Here is a 23,236-nt window from a genome sequence, read left to right on the forward strand (position 1 = left end):
AGAGGAAAAACTAAAGAAATTTTCTGGATTGAGGAAAGTGTCTATTGATAACTTGTGTAAAGTTGTATTAATTATTACAACCAAAATACAATGATTATAAACACTCTGTTTTGATGCATTTTCTTTTAACTTTAATTTTAAATACAAAAATAAAGATGGACAGGTTTTTACAATAAATGGTTCAAAGAAATCAGGAAGTCACATAGGGAAACTCTTTAAATAACTTCCGTGGAGAAAGGCAAGATGTCATAGCCCTCATTGAAATGGCCGTACATTAGACAGAAGTCATTCCTGACATTGGAAATAGCAGCATATAGAGTGTTCAGCTCAAATGCACTGATCTAAAATTGGCTTGCCAATATTCTTTTTATGACATAATTGAAAATAACTATCTGATGTTGTCACTAATTCACCATATGAGTAAAGCAATTTACAAATATTATTTCATCACATAACAAAAGAAATGTATGGCAAGTGATGAATGTACCAGCTTTGCTTCACACAATTTAACTAAAGAACATAGGCCTAATGACTTACAGAAGGTCACATACAAATAAGATAAAGTCAGGGTCAAGATCCACTTAAAATCCATTAAAATGTCATTTAAGTCATGGCCCCACTCCACATCAAAGATAATTATGCTCTCTAGTGATAAAGACAAAGATCTGTATAAGGAGATAAAGAGACCTAAGTATTCAAGACTAGAGAATGCATGAAAAATCTTACATGAATGTGTTTAGTGCATATATTCTAATTTATTTAGTAATTATATAATAATTTATTAAATTAGAAGGCATGGTGTAAAACAAAGCCCTATTTAAGTTCCCATGGGAACTTTAAATAGTAAGACATATGAGGACACATGCCAAAACATCCTTTCCTTTTATATATCAAAACCATTTCTCTGAATGCCTTGAAAGTGCTGAAAAATATTGTTTGGTTGTACTATTAAGATGTTACTTAGAATTATGAAAAAATATCTAACAGAGGGTTTATATATAAAATTGAAATATATCTAATTTAGAAGAGAGCTCAGATATTTTTAATTCAATAGGTGAGGAGGGCTCAGTGGGTTACAGAACCTGTCTAGTATCCATGAGGATGTGGGTTAGATCCCTGGCCTCACTCAGTGGGTTAAGGATCTGGCATTTCCAGGAGCTGTGGTGTGGGTCACAGACATGGCGTGGATCCTGTATTGCTGTGGCTGTGGCATACGCAGGCAGCTGCAGCTCAGATTCAACCCCTAGCTTTGGAACTTCCATATGCCACAAGTGTGGCCCTAAAAAGCGCAAAAAAGGGGGGGTGGGGGTGGGGAGAAGCTAGGGCCAAGACTTAAATGAGAGAAAATAGCCTCTATATCGGAAATAACATATTTCATTTTTATAATTTTCTATATTCTTTTATGTAGTAACTCTTAAAACAGCCAACATCTAATAAGCAAGCCCTATTGAGAGCAATTGTGTGGACATTCTGTTTTCCTTAGTCAGTAAATCTTCCCAGTGCAAAACAATTTCTTTAACCAGTGTTGAGGTGAGATGGAGGGCAAGCAAGTCCAAACAGCACATTGGGAGAGAGCAAGCTTTGTTCAAAATGATAGATGGAGCATTTGTATTTATATCATTTTCCACTTTCCATTAAAATGATAGGCAATGACAAGGTGAGCAGAATGGGGCCATCCATGATCTTTTGACACATTTCTAGAAGAAGGAATGCAGATGGTATAGTGATAGTATTACAAAGGAATAGAAAAATCTGTGCCCTAGAGAGAATGTGGAGAAGGCAGCAGTGGTGAAAAGAAAGTCAATATATGTTGCAAAACTACAGGATGGTTCAGAACTGCAAGTTCCAGTTACCATAAAAGGTGAAGAATAATTTACAGTAGGTAGATGGAATAGTTAATCTACTACATTTATCACAATTGAATATAAAACACTTCACAGTGTTTTTAACTGAGATCAAATATTAACCTTTGAAGGTTGTTACATGTGTGGAAGTAGCCATCCTATAATGTGACCATCTATATTCTGATTTATGGATCCTAATATGTAGCAATTGAACTTTCTGATCTTATCCTAAGCAGTCTAGCAGTCAGAAAATACCCATCAGAAAGACTCATGGTCATGAATCCACATAAATGGATAACCAAAGTTCATAGGAAAGTTTAGAAAAATATGAAGCATAAAAAACCCAAAGTGAACAGATGAATAAATGAAACCTGAGCAAATGGATAATTCACAAAAGAAAATAAGACATCCAAAAGTTAATAGGGTCATTAGATTTTTGTAAAGAATATGCTTTCATGATATAAAAATAGGATCCTATGACAAAGAAGTAATCAGAGACCAAAAGAGATCTCTCAGTGATCAGTAATTCATTTCTCCTAAAATAATTCGTTAAGAAGCTTAAAAGGTAAAGTCAAAGAAATTTCTCAAGAAGATAAAAAAGATAAAAGATCTATAGAAGATCAATCCTGGGGATTGAACATTAAACTAGTAAAAATCTCTAGAAAGCTTGAAGAGAGAAAATACACAGTTAAGAGGATTAAAAAGAGGTTAATAGTCGCTTCTGAGAGATGTAGGTATAAATCTACAGATTAAAAGGGCTAATTGAGTACTTAGCAGAGTGTGTGAAAAAGATATACATTTAGAAAATTATTGTAAAATCTCAATGTGGCAAGGACAAAGAGGAGTTCCTAAAAGGCAAAACTGCTTACATTACAAAGAAATAATTCTCGAACTAGCATTGGACTTCTGAGCAACAAAGTTCAATCCTAGAAGAAAGTGGTACATGCCTTATTCATCCCTGGCCTTGCTCTGTGGGTTAAGGGTCTGGTGTTGCTGTGAGGTGTGGTGCAGGTCGCAGATGTGGCTCGGATCCCACATTGCTGTGGCTGTGGCGTAGGCCGGCGGCTATAGCTCCAATTTGACCCCTAGCCTGGGAACCTCCATATGCTGTGCAGCCCAAAAAAGACAAAAAGACAAAAAATAAATAAATAAAATAAATAAGTGAACTTTCTTTTAATAACTTTTGACTTACAGAAAAGTGGCAGAGTACAGAATTCATATACCCTTGCTCAGTTTCCCCCATTAACATCTTACATTACCATGGTACATTTATCAGAACTAAGAAACTGACATTGCTTCATTGCTGTTAACTGAACTCTAAACTTTATTTGGATTCCACCAAGTTTTTCATTAAGGTCCTCTTTACATTCCAGATCCAATCCAAGGTAGCACATTGCATTTAGTTGTCATGCCTTCCCAGGCTTCTCTGGTCTGTGTCAGTTTTTCTGTCTCTCTCTCTCTCTTTTTTTTTTTTTTTTTTTTTTGGCTTCCCCAAGGCATATGGAGTTTGGAGTTGCTGGGCCAGGGATCAGATCTGAGCCACAGTTGCAACCAAAACCACATCCACAGCAACACCAGATCCTTAACCGACTGTGCCAGGCTGGGGATGGAACCTGCATCTCAATGCGACCTACACTGCAGTCATGTCTCTTTAAAGTATCTCCATCCTTTCATTTTTGAACATTTCCTCCCTTTTTGGAGCTACAAGATGATCTAGGCTCATCAATTTTTTTTTTTCTGCCCTGGTCCTAGATCAGCCATTTCTCCAAGGATCCCTGGTTCCTTTTTATTGGAGGATAGTATTTTGAAGTCAAGGTCTAGATATTGGATGTGCTTGTGCTTCTCATTCCTAGAAGCAAGGACATACAGTAACATATGTAGGTTAACCTTAACATATGTGTACATACTGTATTAGGGTTCACCAGAAAATAGAACCAATAAGATGTGTGCATTACAGAAAGAGATTTATTTTAAGGAATTGACTCATGTGGTTATATAGGCTGACAAATACAAAATCTGATGGATGGCCCAGCAAGTAGGAGACTCAGAGAAGAAGTGTTTCAGTTCACATACAAAGGTCATCTGCTGCAGCTAAACATGAGTTCATCCTAATGTCTCTGCCTCTAATCCAGCCTCAATACTATTTATGTAAATATTTCCTCTTTTTTTTAGATAAATATTTTGACATGACACATCTTACCTTTCATTAATAAATACAAAATTGAGAATTTTACATTATATATTATTAGAAAATATTTGAAATTACTGAAGCAGGGAAATAATCAATGACTCCTAATACATGTTAGTTATTTTATATTTTTTATTTGGCTTGAGCAAACAGAATTATGGGAGGGAAGCATCATTGATAACAATGTTCAAGTAAGGAACCTAAAGCTCAGTGAAAATAGAGAACTTGTCTAAGTCCTCACAGAAATAAAACTGAAAATCAAAATACTAAGTTAGATATCAAAAATTTAAATAAAAATCTACTCAACATCAAAATTGATATGGTTACTACTTTATAAATGACATCCAGGGCTTGACTAATTTTGCCTGGGATTGCAGAGGAGGAATGTTCTACAGAGGGTGTTTATTTGAAGTGTCAATGAATGAGAAAGAATTTGCTGGGAGGGGGGATATGGGGAAATCAGAAGAAATGACATGTGCAAAACCAAGGAAGTGTGAGGAGGCACTGTGGTCAAAGAATTGTAAAGTGAGGCATTCCATACATCAGAAGTTAAAGATGCCAAGGGAGGAGTGTGGGAGAGGGGATGAGGAATTATCCTGGACCCGTCAGTGAAAGAAATTGTCTGAGCCATGAAAATAACCAGGAACTTTATCCTCTGTGAGTGAAAAAAAGACTGTTCAGTAACTTTTGTGACAACTGATATAATAGGTAACTTGTGACTTGTAATTTAAAAATCAGATTTGACCTTCCCTGATATCTGTGAACCTCATGTTACCTAAACTTGAATCCACTGTGCAAATTTGCTTCTGGATTGGCATTTACTGAATTTACATAAGTAACACTCTGGACATAAGAGAACCAATTTATGTAACTATAAATGTGCTTGGATGGGACGATAAAAGATTTGCATGAATTTTTGTTTTATAATTGTATTGTCTTTTACCTAGCCAATTTATTATTGATTCCTTCTTCTCTTCCAATCACATCCCTGAAATCCTTCATCTATATTTAAAGGCTTTTCATTAACTATCTCAGTTGTAGCTATTCTAAAAGATGCAAAGGAGAACTAGATGGTGATTTTGCTCTGAAACTTATCTATAATTTCATGGTGATGATAAGATATCTGCATTTATGATTCATATTTGTGAGATAAAGTGTTAAGTATTTAACAAAAACATAAAACCTTATTTAGGACTTAAATATCATAGGAGGAAGGTAGTTTTCCACTTCCATTTCCTAGTTATTGGGCTGGACTAATGCACTAATGCTGGTTAAAGCAGGAAATATGTGGACCCTGGCACAGTCAGATCTGAATACATTCCTTGCAGGCAGGGCCCAGGTAGGAGAAAGTAACTCAAATTTTTGCACTGACTTTCTTGTTTGCAGTATGTAAATACTTGTATTCTCTTTTTAGGACTGTTATGGAAATAAAAAGAAATGTTCTCTGTAAAATACCTATTAAATAAGATATGCTCTTTTAAATCATACTTCTGTTCTGGCACACTTCTGGTCTAAATTTCACTGAACCAATAACAATGGACAGAATTCATCAAAGGAAAAACATTCCACTGAAATGTACCCCAGGAGCTACATATCTTATGCCACATTTGTTAAAAACTGGAAATTGTATATCCTTCTTTAAAGTTATTAAATGTCACTTATAATTTCAAAGCATTAAGTATAATGACTAAAAATAAGTGGAATAAGTAGTTGATGCCTTTTAAATTTACTACATAGCCTTCTCTATCTCCTGAAAATTACTGGTATAGAAGATGAATTTGCCATATGATTTTCATTGCAAGAATGCCACTGCTAGGATAGGATTGTTAGGTAGAATAAAACAGGGGATCAGACCCAGATGACTCAGAATAGACCGTTAGTCATTAGCAAAAACAGGCGGCCTGCAATCAAACAATAAGGACACAAACAAATACCAGGGGCTCTTCGGGACACTTCCCTATATAGATGAGGCATGCTCTTTGGAGCACTTCCCTATGCAGGTGAGGCATGCTCTTTGGAGAACTTGCCTGTAACATATTCCCCATGCAGATAAGGCATCCTGCTCAAAATCAATCAGAGGATCAAAACACACCTCCACACAGAGATCAGACAACACTCAGCCCTTATGCATCGTAGGGGCCCAGCGAGGAGAAATTAGTGGACTTGGGAGAGGAGAAATTGGGTCCCCAATCAGGTTGGCAGCATGGGGATGTAAAGGAAGACCCAGTTGTAAGGAGAGCCAGTCTCTACTCCCAGGGTGACCCGCTCTCTCTGAGAGCATGAATAATTTGCTGTACACTTTATTCCAGAGAACTTGATTCGAACTTGATTGCCATCTCCAAGGCAATCTGCCACAGCAGTATTTTTTCCATTCTGACAGAGATTGGCCAGATTGACCAGGACCGGCCCCTTAACAGCACCCTAATGGGAGTTATAACTTTCCACCTAAGACATTGTTGCTTTAAGGGGAATTCCCTTCAGCTCTGAACCACTGCCATTCAGATCAGAATGCTCCTGCCTAGATAGCCTGCCTGCCAGCATCCCTAATTCTGTGACCATACTGATGCACCAAGACTGCTGCCTCTATCCCAGCACCACTGAGGTACTTCCCATCTGGAACAGTCCTGCCAAATGACCCACCATTCCAAATACTTGCTTGCATGTGGGCAAGAATCCTAAGAAATAACACAGAGAGCTGTAACAGGATAGTTGTTGTTTACACAATTTAATAGTCTACTTACTCATCAACCACCTAATGTCAATGAAGAATAGAAAAATAGTAAAATCCGATGATGACATGGAAAAGGTCTTTGACCAGGCTGAAGGACTATAGATGGGAGTCAGTTAGCTGTAACTAATAGTTCTGAATTCATTGCTCCAGCTGGTTATTATTTTTGAACCTCATTACACACATCTGACAATCAAAGGCACTTACATAGGCCTCCCTTAGCTCTCCTGTGAGAATAAATATGGGAAAGGGCTTTGTACTGTCAGCTAAAGAGAGAGAGAGCTTCAGGTACAATAGATCCATCAAAACAGCTCGCCTTTCTTAAAAGAAGTATGACTGTGGGTGGGTGTGCATCTATTCAATTAACAAACATTATTTATTAAATACCTATCACTTACTTTGCAACTGCAATTGTATATAATACAGTTAATCTCAAAGATACACAATACTACTCCTTTCATGAGGTTTCCCATGAAATATTCCACTAAGGACAAAACAGAGTTTACATTTTACCCCTGTGTTGAAAGTGTGAGTGATCACAACATTCTTTTCACAACCTGGTCAGGTGCACATACAAAAAAAAAAAAAAAAAAAAAAATCACTAACAAACTCTCACTATTGAAATTCCTTAGTATTCTACTTTTACATTTGAACTACAGTAACACATAGACATTAGAGGCAATATGGTTTTATTTTGGCCGATTTAGGAAGTACAGCTCTTCATTGTGTTTGAGAAGTTTAAAGGTACTTAGAGATGTTACAAAATAAGATTTCAGGAGTTCTTATCGTGGCTCAGTGGAAACGAATCCTACTAATATTCATGAAGATGTGAGTTTGATCCCTGGCCTCACTCAGTGGGTGGAGGATCCAGAGTTGCCATCAGCTGTGGTGTAGGTCACAGACGCAACTGGGATCCCATCTTGCTGTTACTGTGCTGTGGGCCAGCAGCTGTAGCTCCTGATTCGATGCCTAGCCTAGGAACTTCCATAGGCCTCAGGTGTGGCCCTAAAAAAAAAAAATTAGATTTCAAATTTTGTAAAAGCTTATGCATTTATTTGGTTTAAAATTACAAAGGCAAAAAAAGCAAACAGTGAAAATTCCTTTTCTGATGAATTTCCCTTTCCAGAGCAAATCACTGTCACCAGTTCATCTTGTTTAATGCCAGGGACTGTACAATTTGAGAAACCTAGGGACTAGTAGATATCAACAGGAAAAGAGATGAAGGGTCAGGGATATAGATTCGCAATGGGTTAGGAATGAAAGCAGAGATACATTCATCTTAGTGAAAATAACTAATGATTTTAATGGGTAGAATACTAAAGCCTGCCAACTAAGCAGAGAGCAGTTCCATACTGTTTGACCAGCTTGGTCTCAAACCAACTAAGGTAACCCATGGAGAAGTAAGGTCAATATATACAGAGTAATAACCATTTGAAGTACAAACTTTTTAAAGATACAGTTCAGGAAATTTAAAATACTGTCATCTGGAATTTGAGAGAAGGAGGGAGAGGGGAGAGGTGAATTAAAGGGGAAAAGAAAGGAAACAAGTCTAACAATTACTTAGGTTCATAGTAACAGAAGAGAGACCACGAGTCAGTAATGCCAGAGTTTTTCTTTCAAGTTCAATATTTACTATCCATGTGACTTTGGGCACACCTTCAATGTTCTCATATGTAAAATAGTAACTTCATTAAAGAATGCTGTTCATAAATACACAAAATGACTGGAATATTTATGATCTCTTCTCCTGTGACAATAATTAGTTTTAACTAATAAGAGGACAACTTTCAACTCTGAGGGGTTGAAATTCTCTCTGTAAAGTTTATTCATATAGCTCATCGGTATGAGAGTAAAATCTGAAAATAATCTCTTTTCTTTAAATTTGAAATAAGAGAATTCATAGCTGCACAACTCATAAAGAAAAGATGGATACATCACTCAAAATCAGTCCAAGAGTTTAAATTGAATAGCATTCTTTTCAGGCCCACCAAAAATATAAAATATTTAAAAATAAGCTCATTGTACTTCAGTAGAGAAACTTCAGTGAACAAGGTATTGCACCCTTTCTATAACATCTCAATAAAAGTGATTCAAAGCATTTTAAATTGGATTTTTTTCTCCTAGACATTTTGATGAGGGCGTATTTTTTTTCTTTTCTTTTTTGTCTTTTTGCCTTTTCTAGGGCCGCTTCTCAAGGCATGTGGAGTTTCCCAGGCTAGGGGTCTAAACGGAGCTGTAGCCTCCGGTCTACACCAGAGCCACAGCAACACAAGATCCGAGCCGTGTCTGCAACCTACACCACAGCTCATGGCAATGCCAGATCCTTAACCCACTGAGCAAGGCCAGGGATTGAATCCACAATCTCATGGTTCCTAGTCGGATTCGTTAACCACTGCGCCACGACGGGCACTCCTTGACGAAGGCATATTTTATAGTTAGTAGCTTCTAAGTTTAATTATGTCATTACTCCTATACATTCATGTAGTATCCACCTTTCCCAGACTAGCTTACTTGATTAGCTTATGTTGTTTAACACCTGTAAGAACAGAGCCAAAGACCACATCCAAAAAAAGTGGTATTAACCAGCAATGTTTTTAATAATACAAATCCTATCAAGGTGTTTTAGGCTCCTAAGGAGTTTGAAGAAAAGGAAGCAGGGATAAATCTTATCATGGACACCTATTGCCACTCTTAAAATTTTACTATATGATCCAAGTTTCAGTCAGGCATGAGCAGCAATTGCATCCTTGTGCTTGAGTCTGCCTTGGCTAATGCCTATCAATATTATCATGACTCATCTTGAGGCATGGCCAATGGTAAATGTCTGAGTACTAAGCAAATACCATTAAATGTCTCAACACTGGGCAAATACCATTCAATTAAATACATTGAAAAGAAGTTTATTCAGGCAAGATAGAGGGAATCAGCACAAAGTTTCAGAGACTGTGGTTATTAGATCTAAGCTATTTGTCATAGTCTCCAAAGCCTTTTGAGTCTAAGTGAGAGATTGAGATAATTCTTTGGACTTTTGTAAATTGAGTTTAATAGTAAACTGTTCTGTAAAAACACTGTTTGACATACATTTCACCTTGCATTTCTTTTTCTCTATTTCCTGAAACTGGAAAATAAATGTGTGAAAATATTCTGCTTTATGTTACAGTGTCTAATGACTCCACATTTTGAAATTAAGAATTATATAATTCGTTAATGCTCCCAACATTCTTCTTTCTACTGATTTATTCTTCTGTCTCCCTAATTTACAAATGCTGACTCAGGCATCGGTAGGAAGATAATAATGGTCAGTATAACTTGAGTCTTAATCAGTTTCAGAAGTATTTCAGAGAATATTGAACATAGAGCTTATTCATGTTTGCATCTGTTTTTAATAGTTTCAGATGTTTTGCGTGTTAAATTTAATATTAAAAATTTATTGTCAAGGAGCTGCTCACATTTTTATTGCATTAATCATCACAAAAGTAATTTAACTGTATTAGATTTTTTAAAAAAGAACATCCATTGAAGTGGAAATTTCTTTCATAAACATAGATGTGTTTGAAGATAATATTGGCCCTGGAATATAATTTTTAAACTCTTAAACTTGCACGCTTATTTGACATGATACCTTATATCTCAGCTATACAGAAAGAGAAATAACTTATGTCAACATGAGATTGTGCTTAGATTCATGAAAGATATGTCTTAATCATTTCTTCACTTCCTCCTACCTGAGATTTATTTCAACTGTCCCACTCCATCAAAGATTTTTGCACTCTTAGAAGTGTTTTCTATGATAGTTTGTAAGAATTTAGTGATATGTTTTACTTCATAAAGAAAATTATAAGGAGCAAGGTGTAGAAATTACACTCCATCTTCTCTCTGTATAGTGACATCTGCTGGGCTGTAGCCCACAGTGATTTTTAAGCAAGTAACTGCTCATTTTATGGGGGTGGAAGCTCATTTTTTTTCCCCAAGTCCAGATATGTAGTTCATTATGATCCGGAGAAATAACTTTCACTTAAGCATCAAAAATCAGTCCCAGAGTTTAATGTTTACCTTAAAGTAGTGCTGAAAATATACTCCTGTTGTCTACCTCTATCTGTTGGCATAATCCAGAACAATCTTCCTCTACAAAACTGTGAAATATATTCTTGTAATTAGTTTGAGGAGTATCCTGGAGAGGAGGGTATGAGCCACTGTGGAGAGGTCAACAGCGTTACTACCTTCGGGACATTAAGGAAACAATAGGAAACAATACTCATCAAAAGGATAAACTTCTTCGAGGAGACTGTTGGTTTATCTCAGTCAGTTACAGAAAATTTGCTACAGGAAAAGGCCAAGACTCATGCCCTTTTAAAAACACATCTCGTTGCCTTAAAAGGATGCAGTGATCCTCGCTGGCAAAAAACTGCTTTGCACTTTGATATTTAAGGCTGAATGTCTTCCAACAGCAGCGAGTTACAAACAAAAACCTTGGAGCGCACCCTGTAAGTTGCTCACTCCACCGCAGACTGTCAAAGGAGCAGAGTAGTTCCGTGGGTCCTTTTGCCTGCTGCAGCGCATTCCTACATCTTCTGGGCAGTTTGTCCTGGAGCTGGCCCCGCCCTGGCGGCGACCTACCACCCTCTTGCCAGCGCACTCTGGGTGGGGCCTCGCGGCTGGTGGAGATGCGTCCGAGAGTGCTGGGCGGGTGATGCGAGCCGGCTGGGCGGTGCGCCGGAGCAGCCCGAGCCGCGCGCCGCGTCGCTGTAATCGGACACCCGAGCGCTGCCCCCCGCGCCGGCCACTTTCCATTCACTCCGAAGTGCTTGATTGAGCGACGCGGAGAAGGGCTCAGGGTGCCGCGCCACTGCAACGCTGAGGATTCCTTTACAAAGAAACTCAGAGGACCGAGAAGAAAGAATTTCACCGCTGGGACGCCCTAGAAATTAAGGTCTTCTGGGAAAGGAACTAGAGACACGCGGATCCAACCCTCTAGTAAATTGACGACTTTCCGTGTTAATCTCGTCCCCTTTCGGTAAGCTGGATTCTTTGTTTTCAGCATTACAAATTTAACAAAATATAACTTTGGGTTCTGTGTATAGACTTTTCACACATCAGCGTGGTGTAGTCTGGACATATTTTAACAGCGCATGCTGTTTGTCATGAAAGTGTTTCCCTTGCTGAGAGCCCAGCTGGAATTGTTTCTTTAGGTTATGACACCTGCGGAGAGTTTAGAGTAATTCACTGCCTTCTAAGGCAAAATTACGAAGAGTTCTTTTTTTTTTTTTTCTTTTAACTTGTACAATGTGAAAACAACAAGCAGCATATCTTGTGTTTGAGTTAAAGAGAAGTTATAAAATATAAGGGGCGGGGGCATGTATAAGTCGCTTCTCATCTCCAGGTAGGCTTGTAATTACAGTGCTCTGTATACTTACTTCGTTTGACCCATCATCTCATCTCCAGTATTATTCTTTGCAATTTGTGGCTTATGTCGCTTTTATGGAGACATATAAGGTAAGATAATACCTTACATATTGATAACAACAATATGTAAAATTGTATATTATTAGCCTACTTAATAAAGAGACAAAGGTTAGGCATATTTATAGCTTTTTTTTTTTTTTGAGGGTGGGGGGCTTAACTGTAAAGTCAACAAAACCAGGGAGCAGATTACTAAGGGAAAGTCACCCTATAAAAATCAGCTTTCTTCTGAGTTAATTTAGGGATGACAGGGTGAAGAGGTTGTGGAAGCAGGAAAAAACTGTTTCTTTTGAAAATTACCAACATAAACATCTCTAGGGTTTCCTCCATCTGTGTGGTAAAAGAAGCATACAGTATTGTCTTATAATGTACCACCTAGGAAATCAACTTGTAATTTTTGTTTACAGTGGCATATTCAGTGTAATTGTTGGTTTGCTTCTGTATTACAGAAGCTTCTCTATTGCTTCTGTATTACTTTTCACATTTTATTGGCATTTCTTTATAAAATAAAATTAGTGCTAAGATTTTAATTGTAAAAGCCACATATTATTGAAGATTTGCAGTGTTGTAACCTGTAAAAATTTCTATATTAAACTCTGTCATGTCATTGTGTAATGATGGTAGACTCAAAATGATGGGGTTTCTTTTGTAATCCTCAGTTTATTTTGCATATTGTGGCCACTAGGGCTCTTGTAGATACAGAGTTACACATTGCCTGGTCTTTGGTATTCAGACATTAGTTAATAGCATGTATCGATTCTATAACTATACTTTCAAACTGTAATACCTGTTTCCCTGATTTATGTTTTGAAATTCTGACAGCCCTTTTTCTAGTTGATTTATTTTAAATATGCATTGAGGGATACATGATTCACTGGATTGCTCACAACTAAGTCATTGCTTTGAATTTAGCAGGAGTTCATAGTTACTTCATCTGCATCATTTAACAGCTGCATGATCATTGGTACAAGTTGACAGAGAACTAATTTGAGTGATTTAAGTGATCACAAATTGAGCACTAGTAGATTTATGTGTAGAAACACCATTTTAGAGTCAGTTACTCTGAAAGAGCTAATGAATATGTGGAAGTGAATGTTCATGAGGGATTTTCCTACTGCTACTGTATTTATGGTAGAAAGAGTAGTTTTTGTTCACGAATGCTTATTGGCACAATTCTCAAGTCTTTTTCAATGTAATGTGATTTGTAGAGAGAAATACAAGTTTAAATATTGGGTTTTCCTTTGGGAATTGATAACGTTATTCCTGGCTGCTTTGTTCTGCTTTAATATTAGCATTACTTTGCTGGAAGAGGAAATAATTTCAGTGTTAACAAAGACATTCAGACACAAATGAAATCAAATCCAGATTTTCACATCTAAGAAACAAAGTCATAGCACCTCCTACTGTTTGCATAACTATAAAAGTTCAGATATGTCTTTTGCGAATAGGGTGTTCTGTCTGGATTGCTGGTTTGGTGTGTGGCAGGGGTGGAGGGGGGGACAACTCCTGAATGTGGAATGAAATATGACACACTCATTATCTTTGTTTCAAAGGTATTTTCCAAATCTGAAGAAATGGCATACCAGGCAGTTTGGGTCTTCATTGGAGTATTTGTTTTTTCTACCTGTGTAAAAGGATTGTTTCAGCCCCAAGCAAGAGTTTATTTAACATTTGATGGTAAGAAAGTTGATAAACACTCTGAAGAAAATGTTATTTAAGTCTTTTTGTTTCTTATGCAGATTCAGAAATTAATAAGGACAGTAAAATATTATTGAGTATTTAGTAGCTTTAAAAGTAATCTACTGCACTGCTTTTTGGATGACATAGCTATTTTAAATGATTTGTTAATAGGCAAAAGCCTCTATAGCATTTGTTTATGAAAATGCTTGAAGTGTTTTCAGCCCCTTTTAAAGTTTCTACTCTGTTGGTATGTGCATGCATGAGGAAATGGTGAAAACCTCAGGGCCTAAAATCTTTGATCTTAGGAGTCATTTGGCTTTGTTGAGAAATAACCCCTATGTGCTAATCCTCATCAGTAGAATGAGCTATGCAGGTTTAATTATTAAAAAGTTTTTCTTTTTTTTTTTAAGTTGAAATATAATTGATTTCCATTGTTGTGTTTCAGGTGTATAGCACAGTGATTCAATTACACACACACATACATATGTGTATCCTTTTTCAGATTCTTTTCACTTATTTATTATTACAGAGTAGTTCCCTTTGCTATACAATAGGCCCTTATTGGTTATCTATTTTATATATAGTAGTATGTATATGTTAATTCCAAACACCTTATTTATCCCTCCCCCCTGCCACTTTTCCTTTTGGCAACCATAAGTTTGTTTTCCATGTCTCTGGGTCTCTATCTAAATAGTTTTGAAAATAAGTTCATTTGTACCATTTTTTTCTCAGATGCCACATGCAGGTGATATCATATGATATTTGTCTTTGTCTGGCTTACTTCACTTAGTATGATAATCTCTAGGTCCATCCATGTTGCTGCAAATGGCATTATTCCATTCTTTTTTATGGCTGAGTAATATTTCATTGTGTATACATATCACATCTTTATCCATTCATCTGTCAGTGGACATTTAGGTTACTTCCACATCTTAACTTTTGCAAACAATGCTTCAGTGAACACAGGGGTGGGGGGGTAATGTACCTTTTTGAATTATAGTTTTCTATGAATATATGCTCAGGAGTAGAATTGCAGGATCATATGATAACTCTTTTTATTTTTTGAAGAACTTCCGTATTATTATCCATAGTGACTGTACCAATTTATATTCCCACCAACAGTGTAGAAGGGTACCTTTTTGCCACACCCTCTCCAGCATGTATTATTTGTAGACATTTTGATGATGACCTTTCAGACTGGTGTGAGCTAATACCTCATTGTAGTTTTGATTTGCCTTTCTTTAATAATTAGCAATGTTGAGTATGTTTTCATGTACCTGTTAGCTATCTGTATGTTGTCTTTGGAGAAATGTTTTAGATGTTCTGCCCAATTCTTGATTGGGTTATTTTTTGATATTGAGATGTATGTGCTGTTCGTATATTTTGGAAATTAATTCCTTCTTGGTCACATTATTTGCAAATATTTTCTCTCATTCTGTAAGTTGTCTTTTTTTTTTTGGTGAAAATTTTTTCTAATATATTCTGGGCTTTAGCCTCAAAACTTGTCTCTCCATATGTTGTTCTAATGCTGTTTCTTCTATTTCGACAAGGAGTTCCTGAGCTTGGCAAAGTCTCCTAATTAATTGAAAAGGGCCTAAAAGAATAGTTGGAAATATGCTTTTGATTGCTATTGTATGCCACTGTTATCTTCAGAACCTTAGGGAAAAGAGTGTAATTTCAAATTTTCAGAAACACAAAATGTGTAAGATCCTCTGAGGGAATAGCTTGCCAAATGTATGCAAGAGCTTTAATGTATATAATTCAAACAACTTGAAGATTGATGGTTTTGGTCAGTCACATAACCCATACTAAATGGACATACGGAATAAGGAATGGATGAGGAAGATCATACTGCCAGTCAAGGGTTATTTATATCTTTATCGTTTCTTTGATCCATGTCTCTGCATAAACCTCAATGTTATCAGGCTTGTTTTTTTATTCATTTGAAAAACAGTATACTCTCAGGCTTTATATAGCAGGGTGTCTTTGAAACTCTGTTATCTTGAATTTCAAACACAGTATGACTGACACTTATCAGTCAAATGGCTAGATTTTTTTCCTTAAATCACCAAGTGCTTTCCCCAAGGTCATCATAAACACGGAAGGATCCTTATTTAGGGTATGTGAGCTTTTAATTGTTTCCTTAGCTTCTAAGTCAAACATTCCCCTCAAAACCATGGCTACCCAGTTAAGTTGTAAAGAAAGGAAAAACAGACCCTGTGAAGTGTCTTATTTTTCTACTTACACCTCATTTCCCAAGTTGAGAACTATGAATTACCTAATCAAATAAAAAAAAAGTTATTAAGGAGCAGTATGATTTCCCTCCTTTCCTCTCTGTTTCTCTTAGCATGTAGGAAGATGCAGTGGTCTCATAGATTAGGCGTCTAAACCTGTTTATTACATGAGAACTAACCAAACTCTTTTTTTTCTGAAACTTAACCCAAAATATGTATTTTTTTTTAAAGTGTGTTACTAGGAATAATTCATCAAGTCTGTTTTTGGAAAGACAATTAAAATTTATCTTTTACAGAGGAAATTAAATAATACAATATTTTAAAAGCAAACTTGGGAGTTCCCGTCATTGCTCAGTAGTTATCAAACCCAGCTAGCATCCATGAGGATGTGGTTCAATCCCTGGCCTTGTTCAGTGGGTTAAGGATCCGGTGTTGCTGTGAGCTGTGGTGAAGGTTGAAGATGTGGCTTGGATCCCATGTTGCTGTAGCTCAGGTGTAGGCCAGTGGCTACAGCTCTGTTTGGACCCTTAGCCTGGGAACATCCATATGCCATGGATGCAGCCCTAAAAAGACAAAAAGACCAAAAAATTAAAAATAAAACCAAACTTCAATACCATGTAGGACAATGACTGCTATCTACAAAGTGACTAGAAATTATGATGCGCTTTTTAAAATACTGCATATATAAAATTTTAAATACTCTTAAACTAAATCCATATCCTTACAGAATAATACTTAATTTATAACCTATGTAGATTACAGTATAAGATAAGCTATTGATATGAAAGTCATAATTCCTATTTTATTCTTCTCAAGAGTCTTACTAGGAAAGAATTAGAGAGATAATTCACTTAATTTGGATACTATTTTAAAGAGATATATCAACAAGGAGAATAAACCTAATGAAAAGCCACAATTTCTAAACCAATGCCAAAAAAAACCTCCCAAAATGAACTATATATTAGGCAAAGTATCATAGGAAAAGTGCCTTGAGCAAAACCATTTGTCAAAATGTATAGATTTTAATCATTAATTAGTCATTATCTAAAAAGATTTGACAGTACACCTGCTTAAGAGCCTGTTCCAAATGTCTTACTACTAAAAGTATCTCATTGATCTTATTATGACGTGTTTAAGTATCACACTGAAAAAGTTACTAAATTTCTTCCAAAATAGTTTAGTCTTTTGTGTGTGTGTGTGTGTGTGTGTGTGTGTGTCTTTTCTATGGCTGCTCCTGCGGCATGTGGAGGTTCCCAGGCTAGGGGTTTAATCGGAGCTGTAACCACCGGCCTACATCAGAGCCAAGCAACACAGGATCCGAGCTGCATCTGCAACCTACACCACAGCTCACGGCAACACCAGATCCTTAACCCACTGAGCAAGGCCAGGGGTCAAACCCGCAACCTCGTGGTTCCTAGTCAGATTCGTTAACCACTGATCCACGACAGGAACTCCCCAAAATGGTTTAGTCTTAATATCAAAATATAGAACTTCATACAGGGTTGACATATATATGAATATATATTAATTTAAATATATATAGATCTATAGATACATAGTTTTTTCATTTATTTCATATTTTAAAATTTCTATCACTATCAACCAAAATTAGTAGGTTTTTTTTTTTTTTTTTTTTTTTTGGCCTTTTTAGTGCTGCACCTGCGCCAACATATGGAAGTTCCCAGGCTAATGGTTGAATTGGAGCTATAGCTGCTGGCCTACACCACAGCCATGTCAGATCTGAGTCTTGCCTGTGACCCACACCACAGCTCACAGCAATGCCAGATCCTTAACCCACTGAGCAAGGCCAGGGATTGAACCCGTGTTCTCATGGGTACTAGTCCGGTTTGTTACCTCTGAGCCACGATAGGAGCTCCCAAAATCAATAGTTTTAAGAAGCTTTTGAGGAAATTCAAATAATTTCAGGTTACATCAGGCAGAAGTCATTGACATCTTTATATTCTCAAATAATTGCCTTGTCTCCTGACTCTCTTGTCTTGAAATCTTCTCTACTATAACTTTGCCTTCTATCTCAGTCTCATTATACTCACTGTCCAACTAAGGATCACAGTCAATTTAAAGATATGTGAAATAAGAGACCTCTTCTCCCATCCAAGTTCCATCCCTTCTTATTGTGATGAGATGATAGAGTGATAACATTTAGAAAACGATGATTTACAGATTTGCCTTCTCAATTGATCCCGTGCAAGGTCAACCAGATGGTCATCAGTCCTATGGGAAAATGTACTTCAGATGTTATTAATTGGTTACATTTGTGCTAGATAAATCTCACATGTTACAAGAACTCTGACTCTTACTATTACATTTCATAATTTTTATAATTCTTATTTTATGCCCCATAGCTTTTCAAATGAAGAAAAAGTAAATTCTTTTTAATTTTTCTTAAAAAAAGCTAATTGTTTGACAGATTCTCATTTCATAACATTATTGTCTTTTTTTTTCCATAAAAATCTTTAAATCAAAAAGGACCATAAGAAAGGGCAAGGCTACATATAAAATAAACAAAATTTGTATTGCTTGCTCATATACAAATGAAATAATTAAAGAAAAGGTTTTGTCTTTATCAAGAAGAAATTTTAGCATATAATCTCTTACAAAATCAAGAACAAATAGTCTAATTTAACAAAAGATATCAATTGCATATAATTTTAAGAAAAGTTTCTGAGCTTAAGAAAAATGGAAATATTGTCCATATTTGAATAGATATAAAAATGTGATGACTGAATTAAATGTGTTAAATATCGTTTCTGTTTAAAATGAGGAGTGTTACCTGGTGATCTAGCAGTTGAGGATTCAGTGTTTTCACTGCTGTGACTCAAGCTCAATCCCTGGCCCTGGAACTTCCATGTGCTGCAGACATGGCCTAAAATAAAATAAAATAAAATAAAATAAAAATAGATTATTTTCTCTTTGGCTTACATGTTCATTGAAATATAAATGATACATATTAGTTTTAGGTGTACGGCATAATGATTCAATATTTATGTACACTGAAAAATGATTATGGCAATGTCTTTACCATATGCCACCAAAGAACATTTTTCTTCTTGTGATGATAAATTTTAAGATTTACATACTTAACAAGTTTCAGATAAAATATTATTAATTCTAGTCACCATGCTGTAGTTTATGCCACCATGACATAGTTATTTTATACTTGGAATTTTATATCTTTTGGCCCCTTTACAGTTTTGCCCATCCCTAACCCCTATCTCTGGACGCACCAATCTGTTCTCTGTATCTAAAGTTTGGACTTTTTTAAAGATGCCACATATAAGTGAGATCATACAGTATTTGTCTTTGTCTTACTTCACCTAGTATAATGCCTTCAAGGTCCATCTATGTTGTTGCAAATAGCAAGAGTTCATTTTTTGTAGCTGAATAATATTCCATTATATATGGATGCTGCATCTTCTTTATCCATTCATTCATCTCTGGCCAAGTAGGTTGCTTTAATATCTTTGCTATTATAAATAATGCTGCACTGAACCTGGTGGTGCATCTATCTTTTTGTTTTTTGTTTTTGTTTTTGTTTTTTTGTTTTGTTTTGTTTTGTTTTTTTTTGTCTTTTTGCTATTTCTTGGGCCGCTCCCGCGGCATATGGAGGTTCCCAGGCTAGGGGTCTAATCAGAGCCGCAGCCACCAGCCTACACCAGAGCCACAGCAACGCAGGATCCGAGCCGCGTCTGCAACCTACACCACAGCTCACGGCAACGCCGGATCGTTAACCCACTGAGCAAGGGCAGGAACCGAACCCGAAACCTCATGGTTCCTAGTCGGATTCGTTAACCACTGCGCCACGACGGGAACTCCCATCTATCTTTTTGAATTGGTGTTTTCATTCTCTTTGGATAATCACCTAGAAATGGAATTATTGAATCATATGATAATTCAGTTTTAAATTTTTGAGGAACCTCCCTACTATTTTCCATAGTTGCTGCACCAATTTATATTCCTGCCAGTGGTACGCAAGGGTTCCCTTGTCTCCACAATCTCACCAACATTTACTAATTGTCTTTTTGATGGTAGCCGTTCTGACAGATGTGATCTAAGGTACTCTCTCACTGTTGTTTTGATTTCCACTTCCCTAAAGATTAGTGATGTTAAGTATCTTTCCATATGCCTCTTGGTCATCTGTATGACTTAAGAAAATGTCTCTTCAGATCTTCTGCTCATTTTTAGTCAAATTATTTATGATTTTGCTATTGAGTTGTATGAATTATTTATGTATTGTAGATAATACCCTTTTTTGGATATATGTTTTGCAAATATTTTCTCACATTCATAAGTTTGGCTTTTTAATTTTTTTATTTTTTTGATGCCTTCCTTTGCTGTGTAGTTGCTCTTTAGTTTGATGTAATCCCACTTGTTTATTTATTTATTTTTTTTTTTATTTTATCCCTTTCATTTTTGGAGTCAGACTCAACAGACCCAAAGAAACCATTGCCAAAATCACTGTCAGGGAACTTGTTTCCTATGTTTTCTTCTAAACATTTTGGTTTCCAATCTTACATTTAAGTCTTTAATACATTTGGAGTAAATTTTTGTTTATGGTATAAAATAATGCTTCTTTTTTGTTGTTGTTGTTGTATCAGGCTGTCCACTTTTTCCTACACCATTTATTGAAGAGACTCCTTTACCCATTGTATATTCTTGGCTCCATTGTTTTAAATTAATTGACCCATCTATGCCTGAGTTCATTTCTGGGCTTTCTATTATGTTCCATTGATCTATGTGTCTAATCATCTTTCTCAAGATAGCTTTGGCTATTCAGGGACTTCTGTGGTTCCGTACAAATTTTAGAATTGTTTGTTCTATTTCTGTGAAAACACATCATTGGAATTTTGATAATGACTGCATTGAATATGTATATTGCTTTGGATAGTATGGATGTTTTAATAATATTAAGTCTTCCAGTCCTTGAGCACAGAATGTCTTTTTATTTCCATGTTTCTTCTTCAGTTTCTTTTATCAGTGTCTTATAGTTTTCAGTGTACAGGTCTTTTACCTTTTTGGTTAAATTTAATCCTAGGTACTTACTCTTTTTTTCTTTTAAACTTTATTGTTAGAAGAGTTTAGATATACAGAAAAATTAAGAAGGTAGTATGGGGAGTTTCAATATACCCTACACCGTTTCCTCTGTTGCTAACATCTTATATTGGTATTCATACTAATTTTATCAGTATTAGTCTATTAATTGGGACCAATCAGTTGTAACCAATACTGATGCACTGATATTAAGTGAAGTTTATTTTTTTAGATTTCCTTAGTTTTCACCTAATGTCATTTTTCTGTTCCAGGATTCTATTCAGGATAGCACATTACATTTAGTCCTCATGCCTTATTCAGTTCCTCACAGACCTGCTTTTCAAAGCAAAATCATAGTGAAGTTTCTCCTAGTTTCTGTGGTAAATTAATCTCTCCAGCTTTCTGTGTTTTCTCATGGACCCATGTACAACTGAAAGTTTAATATTTAAGGCATTCTTCCTGCTGCTGATTTTTCTAAGAGCAGAAAATAAAGAGAAAGAGCAATATTCTAACATAAAAATCCACCAGTGTAGATGCTGCATAGATACTTCATTAAATTTGTCTAAGGATCCAGTGAGGTAGTATGTATGAAGTCTTCCAAAGCCCCAGTCTCTTGTGTTTTCATTGATGATAGAAGTGGGGATGCTCACTTACTCTCTTGGTCTTTCAGGTTTCTTTACAAGTTTGAGTGGCTCTGTAACTCACGTTTAGCAACGTGATATAAGAGCGATGTTGGATAAGCTTTATATAATGCACAGACTCACCTGGCATCACATTTGGCCCTTTATCCTTTGCCTTACTCCATGATTCCTATATGGAATATCAAAAATGGTTTTAACAGAAATATTGTATTTTATTCTTTTTGATGCAGTTGCAATTGGATTTTTTTCTTAATTTCTTTTTCTGAAAGTTTATTGTTAGTATATAGAAATACATCTGAATTGTGTATATTGATTTTTGTACCCTGTAGCTTTACTGAACTTCTTTATTAGTCCTAACAGTATTTTTAGTGACATCTTATGAATTTCTATGTATATAATCATATTGTCCACAAATAATGACAGGGTTACTTCTGCCTTTCCAATTTGGATGCCTTTTATTTCTTTTTCTTTCCTAATTGCTCTTGCTAGGCCTTGCAATCTTATGTTGAATAGAAGTGGTAAGAGTGGGCATCCTTGTCTTGTTCCTAATCTTAGAGGAAAAGCTTTCAGCTTTTTTACCAGTGAGTATGATGATATCTGTGGGTTTGTCATATATGGCCTTTATTATGTTGAAGTATGTTCCTTCTCTACCCACTTTGCTGAGTTTTAACTGTAAATGGATGTTGAGTTTTGTCAAATGCTTTCTATGCATCTATTTGAGATAATCACATGACTTTTATCCTTAATTTTCTTAATGTGGTATAACATGTTGGTTGATTTGCAGATGTTAAACCATCCTTACATCTCTAGAATAAATCCCACTTGAACACGGTGTATGCTTCTTCTGATGTATTGTTGAATTCGGTTTGCTAATATTTTGCTGAAGATTTTTGTACCTCTTTTCATCTAGAATCTTGGCCTATAGTGTGTGTGTGTGTGTGTGTGTGTGTATGTGTGTGTGATGTCCTTTACTGGCTTTAGTATCAGGGCAATGCTGGCCTTGTAAAATGAGTTTGGAAGTGTTCCCCCCTCTTCAGTTGTTTGAAAGAGTTTAAAAAGGACAGATATTAAATCTTATTTACATTTCTCTCCTTTTTTTCCCCCCGCTTTGGCCATGCTCATGGCATGTGGAAGTTCCAGGACCAGGGATCTAACCAGAGCCACAGCAGTGACAACATCAGATCCTTAACTGCTAGGCCACTGGGAAATTCTGTTAAATCTTTAGATGTTTGGTAGAATTTACCAGAGAAGTCATGTGGTTGTGGACTTCTGTTTGTTAGGAAATTTTAAGTTATTTATTCAATTTCCTTATTATTAGTTGGCCTATTCAGATTTTCTGTTTCTTCATCACTGAATCTTGGAAGATTGTATGTTTCTAGAAATGTATCTATTTCTTCTGGGTTGTCAAATTT

General features: G+C 36.0%; 1 protein-coding gene across 2 annotated transcripts in view; it reads left to right on the forward strand.

Moving 5' to 3' along the window:
- The window catches only part of SEMA3C (semaphorin 3C), a 318,035-nt gene that overhangs the window by 125,507 nt on the left and 169,292 nt on the right, over window positions 1–23,236 (forward strand). The window contains exons 1-2 of one of the 2 annotated variants that reach the window (XM_013979789.2): window positions 11,188–11,774; window positions 13,774–13,897. The exons of the other annotated variant lie outside the window; for it this stretch is intronic. Of the exons in view, the coding sequence (XP_013835243.2) occupies window positions 13,795–13,897 (103 nt within the window). The 5' untranslated portion in view covers window positions 11,188–11,774; window positions 13,774–13,794. Of the gene's footprint in view, window positions 1–11,187; window positions 11,775–13,773; window positions 13,898–23,236 lie in introns of those variants that run through there. 2 annotated transcript variants of the gene reach the window in all.

The sequence above is a fragment of the Sus scrofa genome, chromosome 9 (assembly GCF_000003025.6).
Source record: "Sus scrofa isolate TJ Tabasco breed Duroc chromosome 9, Sscrofa11.1, whole genome shotgun sequence".
NCBI classification, from domain to species: domain Eukaryota; kingdom Metazoa; phylum Chordata; class Mammalia; order Artiodactyla; family Suidae; genus Sus; species Sus scrofa.